The sequence below is a fragment of the Simochromis diagramma genome, unplaced genomic scaffold (assembly GCF_900408965.1).
Source record: "Simochromis diagramma unplaced genomic scaffold, fSimDia1.1 OVJJ01000312.1, whole genome shotgun sequence".
NCBI lineage: Eukaryota > Metazoa > Chordata > Actinopteri > Cichliformes > Cichlidae > Simochromis > Simochromis diagramma.
In genome coordinates this window covers 1-13042 of record NW_024386779.1, presented here as the reverse complement: position 1 = coordinate 13042, position 13042 = coordinate 1, and the positions used below count along the sequence as shown (strand labels likewise).

General features: G+C 40.2%; 2 protein-coding genes across 2 annotated transcripts; both read right to left on the bottom strand.

Annotated features, from left to right (window-relative positions):
• Nucleotides 1–747: 747 nt before the first annotated feature.
• Nucleotides 748–10579, bottom strand: LOC120722611 (ATP-dependent RNA helicase DDX54-like). The gene is made up of 7 exons (XM_040013651.1): nucleotides 10399–10579; nucleotides 10113–10282; nucleotides 2054–2202; nucleotides 1849–1962; nucleotides 1649–1759; nucleotides 1442–1533; nucleotides 748–1278 (listed from the first exon to the last, which is right to left on the bottom strand). Exons 1-7 carry the CDS (start codon nucleotides 10577–10579, stop codon nucleotides 1037–1039), a joined length of 1059 nt encoding a protein of 352 aa, XP_039869585.1. The 3' UTR covers nucleotides 748–1036.
• A 1224-nt stretch (nucleotides 10580–11803) lies between these two features.
• LOC120722605 (ATP-dependent RNA helicase DDX54-like) lies at nucleotides 11804–13013 on the bottom strand. Its single transcript, XM_040013636.1, has 4 exons — nucleotides 12905–13013; nucleotides 12705–12815; nucleotides 12498–12589; nucleotides 11804–12334 (listed from the first exon to the last, which is right to left on the bottom strand). The coding sequence occupies exons 1-4, from the start codon at nucleotides 12952–12954 to the stop codon at nucleotides 12093–12095; spliced, it is 495 nt and encodes a 164-aa protein (XP_039869570.1). The 5' UTR covers nucleotides 12955–13013; the 3' UTR covers nucleotides 11804–12092.
• Nucleotides 13014–13042: the final 29 nt, after the last annotated feature.

The following is a 13042-nucleotide window of genomic DNA, read 5'->3' as shown; positions in this document are numbered from 1 at the left end:
AGACAAGATTAAAATATTTGAAAACTGGACATGTAAATGATGTTTACTATTAGGTCTACACTTCACATAAGCGGAGATGTTAGAATTACTAAATTACTTAAAGAAAAAAAAAACTTCTATACCAGAGCAATAACTGAAAAAAACAATATACAATAACACAATACAGACCCACTATCCACTAACCTATTCAGCTGCTTCTGAATGCAAATATCTAATCAGCCAATCACATGCCAGAAAAAAAAAAGGTGATTTAAGTGACTTTGAAGGCAGCATTGCTGTTGGTGACAGATGGGCTGTTTTAAGTTTTTCAGACACTCCTGATCTTCTCAAATTTTCTCAGGAATTTACAGAGAACAGTCCAAACTGAAAAGCGAAATAAACATTTCCCTGGGCAAAAATGCCTTGTTGATTGCAGAAGTTAGAGGGGCGTGGCCATGCTGAAGGCAAGAGGAATTCTAAGCCAGTTTCTCAACCCAGCCCATCTGATATCAGTAACCACAACACATTCAAAGTCAATTAAAAGTCGCCTTTCTTGCCCGTTCCGATGCTCGCTTTCAACTTTGAAATGAGAGCACTTGGACAACAGTAATGATGAATAATTGCAAATAGAGCATGTTTACAGAATTTAATGTCATTTTTATAGAGCACCTCTTATTTTAAGAAAAGAGGCGAGACGATTTTTGAAACTAACTGCAAATTAAGCACACAATATTTAATATCTGTATTTTACCATTTTGATAAGACATATTTCAGTACTCCAAAACACTTTTATTAGACTGCCAACATGCTTACAAGTAGTAAATCCAGGTTAGTGGATCATAATTAAACATAACTCTGTGGCAAACGCAGAGTTCAGCAGGCCATCAAGGAAGAAGTGACGTGCATTTCTGCAGTGTAAAGATGCACAAATCATTTTCTCCTTAATCTACAGTCACACAAAGCACCAGGAAAATCTTTGGTGATGTTCTCAGATGATTCTGACGCTTATCACCCAGTTCCTCGTGATGTCCTCCACACCATCAACCCTCTGTCCTCCTCACAGTTTCTTCCTCAGCTTGCCTTTCTTATGGCCACCCCTTCCAAAACCTGACTTTTTAACTTCTCCGAGCCACTTTTTGTTCTTGGAGCGGAGCTTCCTCATCCCCCCGCCCTGCAGGAACTGGTGCTTCTGCTTTTTCTTGCGCTGCTTCATGATCTGATCCTTTGTTTTCAGCTCCGAGCGTGCTTTGTGGTCACCGGAGCTCTGTACGTTTGGACCTCGTCGGCCACGGCCACGACCTGGGAGAGGCACGACACAACAAAGAGGTTGGAGGTTATAGCTCGCAAGGCTGGAAGAGGGACTTGAAGTATTTACCTTTAGAGTTGAGTTAAAACATGGTGGCTGATGGTCTATATTTAACAGGCAGACATGTTTGTGCTATTCATTTTGATGCCTTCCTACCTCTTGCTGGCTTCCTGCCTCCTCCGCCTGTTTCTCCATCCGATCCAGATCCTGTATCATCAATCTTGTATTTTTTCTTCCACTCCTCATAACTGACATGTTGTCAAGTGATACAACATCTTCACAGTACAGCTTAATATTGTCATAGGAGTAGAGAAGAGGGTCATTGAGAGCAGCACACAGAGAAGCTTTTTGTTGGAAGGATACAAGTTCTTCCTGTTCTTCTTGTTACTGATAACCTGACCGCTGTCTGTTTTGATCTTCTTCTTCTGGTCTTCTTTTCCCGTTTCTCTCACAAAACGCTTCCTCTTACGGTCCCTAAAAAAGAAGGGGGGAAAAAAGACTTTAAATTATAGTTTGAAATGACCATTTGGTGGATTCTGAGTCAAACATAGGGAAATTTGTACCATTTCATCATTTTCTTCTGCTGGTTAAGGCGATCGCCTTCATCTCCCATGAGATCAAGGACAGCTGAAGAGGCCTGCTGTTCAAAAGCACTGCCCTCTCCACCGAGACTCAACCTGTCGACGCATAACACAGGACAAAACAGCATAAAACACAAAGCCATTCACATTTTTTTAAAGAAACAGATGCAACAGTTTAATGCCTCACCCTCTCTCAGAGTCAAAGTCTTTAGGTCTGTAAGGGATATAATACTCTTCATCTTTGCCTGACTGCCTCTTTTTCTTGGTCTTTGGTCGCTCTTCGCCATCTTCCTGCGGACCTCTTCTTTTACCACCTACCACCTCTGAGAACACCCCCTGGTGGAAATAGAAAGAATTACATGGTATCAAAGTGACAAAGCATGATACAGAGATCCTACTATCTTCCTCTTCTAGTTTGTATACAGCATCATCTACATCAAAACTGCACTTTATTTGCTTCTTCTTCATCAGACAGCACAAACAACTTTCTCATTTTGACTCAAATATTGGTTTGAATGAAAATTAGTGCAACAATCCTGGGTGTTTATTCAACTTGTGAGCAGGTTTTCTAATCCACCGTACGAGTATTATTGACACTAGTACATGTTTCGTGCTGCTGGCAAACTAATACACTCAAGAACATATAGCAAAGCAAAAAAAGTGAAAAGTAGGTCTTGCCTACATAAATAAACATAAGACAGTTGTGAGACTTTGACATAGTAACATCTGCAGTAATATTTACACCTGTGATGACATTCTCACAAGCATTAGCCTTATTTGAACCAAGATTGTTTACACAGAGTTTGTAATTGCAGAGAAATGCTCCATTTATTTTGGTCATTTCATTTTTTGAGCAGGAAGCTCACCTTTTTGTTATAGCCTTTAGATGAATAGAGAGTTTTCCCAATTAAATACATATTCTTTAAATAATGTTCCCTCTTATAAAAAGTAGGATAATTTTTTAAAAAAAAATTTAAAAAATGTATTATACCTCTATTTACTTAGAAAAAAACTGTTTTTTTTCTGTTGTCTGTTATATAACGTTAGTGATGCTCGTTTCAATTCATTTCTTAATCAGCTAACAGGTCAGTTAAGAAACAGTCAAATATTAAGTTAAATTTGAAACGGTTAAAAACAAAATATCCCCATTCCAAAATGTCACATGACAATCTCATTGGCTCACGGAGTTATGATGTCACTACACTTCGATCCTTTGAAGTTTTTCCTTAAACAGGGGTGAGAAACAGCAGTTTGTTAGTTCGTGTCTTCGCAGCATTTGTGTTTGCAGCCTTCACGCGTTCACCACAGAAACTTTTGGAAACCTTTTCAGAGTTGTCGTGTACAACCTTCAACATGTATCCTACAAGACACCAACCAAGGCAAAAAGATTACGCCGCTTCTCCTTCCTGTCGTGGCCAGCCAAATGACCTCTTAGCCGTCCAAAGGGCATTACATGACAGTAGGAAGGAAAACTACCATCTCCAGAATAAAATTCAACAGATTGAAGATGAGAAACTTCAACTGGAGGAGAAGTGTAGACAGATGGAAGTGAAAATAAAACCTGGAAGAAAGACAAAAACGCCAGCCCGACATAAATATTATTAATGAGGGTTGGGGAATCAAGTTTGGACAAGCCCGAGAGCAGATTGTCTTCCTAATTAAGGAAAACAAGCAAAAGAGCGCGGAACTAAAGGAGATGTCCAACCAGCTTAAAGGACAGCAAAGCTACGTTGAGAAGACAGAATGGGATCTGCCAATATATGGACCAAAGGAATCGGCTGCTCCAAACAAACTTCGATGAAGCTGTGAAAAAAAATAAAGAACTCCTCCAACAGAAGGAAGAACAGGAGAAAAAGCAAAGAGACATGGAGCACAAACTGAAAGTCACGGAGGAAAAATACACAATGCTGAAAGAGAAGGTGGATGATACTCTGCGCCAAAATAAAAACCTTCTTCGAGAGAAAAAGCAACTAGAAGGGGAAAAAGAAAAACTGGACAAACAATGCTCGCACATGCAGAAAAAGGATGGAGCAAATGGCGAGAAACAACTCCGAGCTCACTAAGGGGATATTGTTGGAATACACAACTTGAAGCGCAAACACACTGAAATGCAGGCGCAAAAGCAAGAACGAGAACAACATACATGACGACCTGCAGCGTACGCTCCAAGATATCCACAGAAGAAATGAGGAGCTACAAGACATGTACAAAGAAGTACAACAGAGAAACGCAAGACATGCACAAGGACAAGATAATGCAGGAGGAAACATCCAAAGAGCTCAGGGAAAAGCTTGAAGAAAACAAGCAACATTGGAAGCGGTGGAGAAAACGTGCAAGAAGCTTGAGAAACAAAACAAAGAAACCATCGATGAGTTGAGAACCCTCATCCTGGAAAAAAAAAGCTCTTGTAGAAAACTGCATGAAAAAGAAGAACAAACGCTTCCGCTGGCCCTGGAGGAGGAACTCTACTGCTTCCTCACCTGGTGTAGCCTCGTCGTGCTCCACCTCTGTTCACCTCCCCAACCAGTCCCGGCAGTTGACTGTCCCTCCTGAGCCTGGTTCTGCCGGAGGTTTCTGCCCGTTTAAAGGCATTTTTCCTCCCCACTGTCGCCTAGTGCGTGCTCAGAGGGGATTGTTGGGGTTTTCTCTCCTCTACCTTCTTTCAATATTACTTAACGTTTTGTTCTTACTTCATTTTACCTTGTTTCGTTATTTACTTGTTAACGTTTTGTTCTTACTTCATTTTACCTTGTTTCATTATTTACTTGTTAACGTTTTGTGCTTACTTCATTTTACCTTGTTTCATTATTTACTTGTTAACGTTTCGTTCTTACTTCATTTTACCTTGTTTCGTTATTTACTTGTTTAACTTTTTCTTTTTCAACTTATTCATAAAACAATAAACAATTGAATTTATCCTTTGAGTATTTTTCATCGAATCTTTTCATCTATAACTTTTTCAAACATTCATACCTGTCGTTTATCTTCTTCTTGAAACCTCATAAATGGTGAAGGAAAAATCCTGGAACATGGTTTGAAACACTGAAATTGTTTCAGCTGAAACCGGCAAAGTCATACGTGTGTGTGTGTGTGTGTGTGTGTGTGTGTGTGTGTGTGTGTGTGTGTGTGTGTGTGTGTGTGTGTGTGTGTGTGTGTGTGTGTGTGTGTGTCACTGGTTAGGTCATCATGTTTAGGCTCATTCACTCGAAAAATTATTTAGGCCAAATCTTTAAACTGTATCATTGCATACACATTTTCAATTCATTTCAATCGCACAAATCCAGAAATAATTATTTGCAGTATCTTATCTGATTTATTTTGAGAATGTCATGCCTGATCATTTGCACCCACACCACCAAAAATGGGGGCAAAAGGGAGGAGATCGCATTTAATCGGTTATAACAAGAGGTCAGAAATATAAGTGCTGCAGAAACCTCTGAATCTCAGCTATAGCTCATGTAAACCATTTCTACAATCGCCAAACAAAGCAAAGTCACCAAACAGTTAAAAGAGCAGTTACGTCACCATGAATCTGTGGACAGGTAATATCCACACTTTCATTTATGATTTCCTGGAGTTCAATGTGTGCTTAATTCCTTAATGAAACTGATGTAAACCTGCAACTACAGCAATCCAGGGAAGAAAGAAAGAAGCAATACTTCACCCATGCTTACATTTAAATCACTCTCAACCTTTTCTGTAATGTCGCAGTCAGCAGTAGTGGTGGGTTGGTTGGCTGCTGCAGCCTGCTTTCTGCAGCTCGTTCTTCTCTCTGCTTTGCTGACTTTGTCCACTAGCCGAGTGTCACTAGCCGAGATGGACCGATCCGATATTACGTATCGGTATCAGTCCGATACTGACCCAAATTACTGGATCAGATATCGGGTGAGAAATAAAAAATGTAATCCGATCCATTAAATATCAAAAAAAGCACCCCACAAAACTTGCCACGCGGCGTAACTTCGGCTCATAACCGTAGAAGTATGCATCACGTGATGGTGTATTTGTAAGCCTCGCTACCCAAACCAGCATTTCATCTCCGAGGAAGTTATCCCAGAGAGAAGTAAAGCAAGTGTGCAAGTTCATCTCTGAATGTCTGTAAGTGTTCCCATGTTAAGCTTAACAACAGATATATGGAGCGACTGGCCTCTCTCTCTCTCCTGCTGCTACTTCAATCGTGAAACTGCTTAATGATCAGCTGATCGGCTTTTCTGTTGCGAGTCAGTCTCTCTTCTTTGTTTTTGGCCAACTTCTCACCAGAAAGAGGAAACCAGCGGCTGAACAACAGCAGCACTATTAAGCTTGATAAGCTGTTGTTAGAATTTATTTAATATTACTTTCTACACCAGGATCCTTTTCTACGTAGCTGACGGCTGGTAACTGTGCAGGGGCGGATCTAGCAAAGTTTAGCCAGGGGGGCCGATAGGGCATGAACAGGGAAAAGGGGGGCACAAAGACATACTTTTTCTTTCTTATTCTCATTTAAAATGTCTAGCTTTTAATAAATAATTATCTGACTCTTACACCCAAAGTTTTAATCCGATGTAAAATATAGAGAAGTCCATTACTGTATATAGTAACTGTTAAGTCTAATATACCTTTTCCTTTGGGAAGATACCATCTGTGCAGTCTGCAATTCTGTTGAAGAAAGATGTTGAATCTATTAAATTATTCTTGAAAAATAATTTATTTCTGTGCATTTTCCCCCCTGCATCAAATTAAATTTGATTACATCGATTAAGCATCATGAGGTGGAGGGTGGTTCCCTATTTTTATTTTATTTTTTGCTCGGAGTTTGCAACCCTATTAGTTAGGTTGCTTAATATTTCTGCTAAGTACTCTTTAAAATACCAGAATAGGGAGGATGGAGTAGGTTTAAGTTTATTAGATTGATCAGTGTTGCTGAACTATGAAATATTTGGGCGTAGTGTATTTTTTACCTACAGGTATAACAGAATAGCTTTAGTGTTGTTATTTATTTAAACTTGAGTATAAACTTATACAAAATGCAGCAAGATATTAAAAAAACGTTTTATTGATTAAAAAACACACTATATCGGATTCATATCGGTATCGGCAGATATCCAAATTTATGGTATCGGTATCAGACATAAAAAAGTGGTATCGTGCCATCTCTAATTTGTACCAATCAATTGTTCTTCATCTTCAGCTGCTTTCACACAGACAACTGAAAGCCTCAAGTCTTCATGAGTCAGGAGCCAGCAGCAATGAATAAATGGGTAACTTTTTATGGTATGTATGCATATCATCCCGAAACAACAGGAGCATTGTAATCACATCCAGATGGACTCCTGCTCTTCGACTGTGTTGTGTTGCTCTTTCTTGTGCTGCGCATGTGGTCATATTTTGCACCTGCCAAGCAGCTGAAGGAATGACAGAAGTCTCTTTGGTCGGATGATTGACTGTTGGATCTTCTGCAGGAAATAAATTACATGATGTATTGAAATACGGTAAAAAAAACAAAAAAAACACTCACATGTGACAGAGCCAGCGCATCACTGATGAGTGAAAAAAGTCTGCTACATACTATTAGTAGCAGACTTTTTTCACTCATGAGGCTCTGATGGGCTGCTCTTGTGGCGACCTGCAGCAGGTGTTTACTGGCTTTTTCTTTTTGTTTTTAACTTTGTTTTAACTCTGTTCTTAACCGTGGTTTTAACTTTTTATGAGGTTTTTTTTTTTTTTTTTTTGCTGAGATGGAGATCTTCTACACCTTAGTTTTATTGTTGTTGGCGATATTCACCTGGAGTCATTCACTCTCACTGACAATCACTTATACACGCGAGGAACTACTTGGATTACAGTGGTCCTGTTTGTCTATGTACGACTCTTCTAATGCTCGGACAGATGTGATTCTTGTGAGGACTTATTTGCCCGGTCAAAGACTAATTTTGGAAAGCCCCGCCGCTTGAGAAAACGTGGAAAAGCGGCGCGTGCATCAGCGTGTAAGAAAACTTCAGAGGAAGAATCGTGTTCCCTTCCAGTTCACCTATAGAGCAGGGAGAGGTGTGGAGGACGCTGTTGTCACACTCCTGCATCTTTTGTATAAGCATCTTCAGGCCCCCCACACCCATGCAAGATTATTATTTGCTGACTTTCATTCAATACAATTCAACCCTTCTTACTTGCTGACAGGCTTTACAATCATTTCAAGCTTGACACTAGTCTGGTCGGCTGGGTGACAGACTTTCTGACTCATAGGTCACAATGCGTGAGGGTGAATCATGTATTTTCTGATGTGCTCTCCTCTACTGGATCACCCCAGGGTTGCTGCCTCTCTCCCCTTCTGTCCATTCTGTACACGAATGAGTGTCGCAGCAATTTCACGAACAGACATATCCTGAAGTTTGCTGACGACACAGTGATCGTCAGTCTTCTAGTGGGGGACGAGTCAGGCCATGGACAGGTTGTAGATGATTTTGTGAATTGGTGTGATGAGTCCTTCCTTTCACTTAATGTGTCAAAAACTAAAGACATGATTACTGATTTTAGGAAGTCCTTTTATAGCTCATCACCCACTATCATTAAAACTGCCGATATTGGGATCGTTGAGAGTTATAAATATCTAGGTGTGGTACTTGACCATAAACTGTGTTTTGAATCTCATGCTGAAGCCACTACTAAAAAAGTTCAACAAAGATTGTTCTTTTTAAGGAAAATGAGATCTTTTAATGTCTCATCTGAGATGTTGTCTTTGTTTTATAGACGTTTTATTGAATCTGTGATGTCTTTTTGTATCGCTGCCTGGTTTGGTAACCTGACGGTGAAGAATAAGAATCGGTTGGGACTTCTGGTAAAAACTGTTAGCAAAATTTCAGGGCGCTGGCAAGATGGACTTTTGGCCATTTACAATAGAAATGTGCTTAGAAAGGCTCATTCTATTATTAATTGTTTGAACCATCCACTTCACAGTGAGTTTGAGTTGTTGCCTTCCGGCCGCCGTTTTAGCGTACCTGTGAGGAAGACTAAAAGACTCCAGGTCTCTTTTATCCCCACTGCATCTTGTCTCCTCAATGGCAAATAACTGTCCTAGGACTTTCTATCTCAATTATTGTCATTATTATTTTATAGTATTGTTCTGTTTATTTATATCCTGCTGCTAAACTAATTTCCCCTTGTGGGACAATAGAGAAATTGAAAAAATAAACCTTTTTTTAATCAATTGACTTAATGTAAAAAAATATATATACAATAAATATTAGAGAAAAAGCAGATACTAAAATCCACACTGTTAAAATTTCTTTTGTAAATTTATCTAGTAATATCTTACATTTCCAATTTTATTAATAAAAATAAATCCGTTTTAGTTCAGTTTTCAGTTTTATTTGTCATATGCAAGTTAGCACAGGGTCAACATTGCAATGAAATGTGTTTGACGAGCAGCAGTCACTCAGCAGCATCGTACAGTAGAAGAAAATATAATAAAATATAATAAAATAAAATAATAAAAAAATAGAAAAATAGTAAGGAGCAAAATATTAGAGAGACATGGTAAAAGAGAAAAGATGACTAAATATATATGTATCTATAAATATAAATATATGTACACTAGTGATTAAATAAGAAAATCTTGAAAAGAAATATGACGGGAGGGCAGATGGGATATTGCACAGGAATGAGCAGCAGAAAATCACAGTATTGCACTTTTAAATATAAATATCAATAACAATAAAGTGGAGTGACCAGTGCAGATTAAACAGAGTACTTGTGAAGCTGTAGGGTAGCTTCTGAGTGCGTCCTGTGGACTGTGTTGTGTGTGTTTAAGTGTTGTGGTTGAGGTGTCGTATGGCTTGTTGGTAAAAACTGTTTTGTAGTCTTGTAGTCCGAGCAGACAGACTCCTGTAACGTCTGTAACGCCAGCTGATGTGCTGGGTGGCTGTGGTCCTTGATGATGCTGTGTGCTTTACGGAGGCATCGCTGAAGATAAATGTCCTGAATGGCAGGAAGCCTCGTGCCAGTGATGTGCTCTGCTGCCTTCACCACCCTCTGTAGTGATTTACGGCTGCTGGCAGAGCAGCTTCTGTACCAAACTGTGATGCAGCTCGTCAGCAAGCTCTCAATTGCACACCTGTAAAAATTTGAGGTGATGTTGGCGTTCATGCCAAACTTCCTCAGCCTCCTCAGGAAATAAAGCCGCTGGCGAGCTTTCCTGATAGCAGTGTCTGTGTGAAGGTCCAAGAGAAGTCCTCTGTGATGTTGACTCCAAGGAACTTGAAGCTGCTGACCCTTTCGACCTTGACACCGTTGATGTGGATGGGCTGGTGTTCTCTGACTGGTCGTTTCCGGTAGTCCACTATCATTTCTCTAGTTTTGCTGATGTTGAGAGTCAGGTTATTTTCCAGACACCACTCGTACAGTGCCATCACCTCCTCTCTATAGGCCGTCTCATCATTGCCTGTGATGAGACCTATGATGGTTGTGTCATCCGCAAACTTGATGATGTTGGACTCGTGTTTAGCAACACAGTCAGGGAATATAGGAGGAGGCTAAGCACACAACCCTGTGGCGTACCTGTGTTTAGGATGAGTGATGAGGAGGTGTGCTTACCAACTTTCACCACCTGGGGCCTGTTTGTGAGGAAGTTTAGAATCCATCTGCAGATTGGTGTTTCCAGCCCAAGGTCGACGAGCTCCGCGGCAAGTTTTGAGGGGATGATGGTGTTAAATTCCGAGCTGTAGTCGATGAAGAGCATCCTTGCATATGTATTCCCTTTCTCCAGGTGAGTGAGGGTGGTGTGCGTTGCCAGGGCAATGGCATCCTCTGTGGCTCTGTTTGTCCGATAGGCAAACTGAAGAGGGTCCAGTGTGTCAGGGAGGAGCAGATGTGACCTTTGACCAGCCGCTCCAGGCACTTCATGATGACGGATGTCAGTGCAACAGGACGGTAGTCATTCAGACAGGAGACCACTGACTTTTTGGGAACGGGATGTGGATATTGTAGGCATATAAAGTAACTGATGGCTTGGTCATTGTTTCTTTTTATAAAACATTAATTCTCTTTCTTATTTTGTTGGTTTGTTATTTTTGTTGGTTAAGTGAACATGCCCAATACAGTTATAATAAAGGTCATCAATGTCACCGTTATCTTAGAACATACACGTCAAATTTCCTTTCTTCAAACTTTCCTTCCCTAAATGTAAGTGAATTACAAAAAAAAGAAAACTTTACCAGACAAGATTAAAAAATTTGAAAACTGGACATGTAAATGATGTTTACTATTAGGTCTACACTTCACATAAGCGGAGATGTTAGAATTACTAAATTACTTAAAGAAAAAAAAAACTTTATACCAGAGCAATAACTGAAAAAAACAATATACAATAACACAATACAGACCCACTATCCACTAACCTATTCAGCTGCTTCTGAATGCAAATATCTAATCAGCCAATCACATGCCAGAAAAAAAAAAGGTGATTTAAGTGACTTTGAAGGCAGCATTGCTGTTGGTGACAGATGGGCTGTTTTAAGTTTTTCAGACACTCCTGATCTTCTCAAATTTTCTCAGGAATTTACAGAGAACAGTCCAAACTGAAAAGCGAAATAAACATTTCCCTGGGCAAAAATGCCTTGTTGATTGCAGAAGTTAGAGGGGCGTGGCCATGCTGAAGGCAAGAGGAATTCTAAGCCAGTTTCTCAACCCAGCCCATCTGATATCAGTAACCACAACACATTCAAAGTCAATTAAAAGTCGCCTTTCTTGCCCGTTCCGATGCTCGCTTTCAACTTTGAAATGAGAGCACTTGGACAACAGTAATGATGAATAATTGCAAATAGAGCATGTTTACAGAATTTAATGTCATTTTTATAGAGCACCTCTTATTTTAAGAAAAGATGGGCGAGACGATTTTTGAAACTAACTGCAAATTAAGCACACAATATTTAATATCTGTATTTTACCATTTTGATAAGACATATTTCAGTACTCCAAAACACTTTTATTAGACTGCCAACATGCTTACAAGTAGTAAATCCAGGTTAGTGGATCATAATTAAACATAACTCTGTGGCAAACGCAGAGTTCAGCAGGCCATCAAGGAAGAAGTGACGTGCATTTCTGCAGTGTAAAGATGCACAAATCATTTTCTCCTTAATCTACAGTCACACAAAGCACCAGGAAAATCTTTGGTGATGTTCTCAGATGATTCTGACGCTTATCACCCAGTTCCTCGTGATGTCCTCCACACCATCAACCCTCTGTCCTCCTCACAGTTTCTTCCTCAGCTTGCCTTTCTTATGGCCACCCCTTCCAAAACCTGACTTTTTAACTTCTCCGAGCCACTTTTTGTTCTTGGAGCGGAGCTTCCTCATCCCCCCGCCCTGCAGGAACTGGTGCTTCTGCTTTTTCTTGCGCTGCTTCATGATCTGATCCTTTGTTTTCAGCTCCGAGCGTGCTTTGTGGTCACCGGAGCTCTGTACGTTTGGACCTCGTCGGCCACGGCCACGACCTGGGAGAGGCACGACACAACAAAGAGGTTGGAGGTTATAGCTCGCAAGGCTGGAAGAGGGACTTGAAGTATTTACCTTTAGAGTTGAGTTAAAACATGGTGGCTGATGGTCTATATTTAACAGGCAGACATGTTTGTGCTATTCATTTTGATGCCTTCCTACCTCTTGCTGGCTTCCTGCCTCCTCCGCCTGTTTCTCCATCCGATCCAGATCCTGTATCATCAATCTTGTATTTTTTCTTCCACTCCTCATAACTGACATGTTGTCAAGTGATACAACATCTTCACAGTACAGCTTAATATTGTCATAGGAGTAGAGAAGAGGGTCATTGAGAGCAGCACACAGAGAAGCTTTTTGTTGGAAGGATACAAGTTCTTCCTGTTCTTCTTGTTACTGATAACCTGACCGCTGTCTGTTTTGATCTTCTTCTTCTGGTCTTCTTTTCCCGTTTCTCTCACAAAACGCTTCCTCTTACGGTCCCTAAAAAAAGAAGGGGGAAAAAAGACTTTAAATTATAGTTTGAAATGACCATTTGGTGGATTCTGAGTCAAACATAGGGAAATTTGTACCATTTCATCATTTTCTTCTGCTGGTTAAGGCGATCGCCTTCATCTCCCATGAGATCAAGGACAGCTGAAGAGGCCTGCTGTTCAAAAGCACTGCCCTCTCCACCGAGACTCAACCTGTCGACGCATAACAGGACAAAA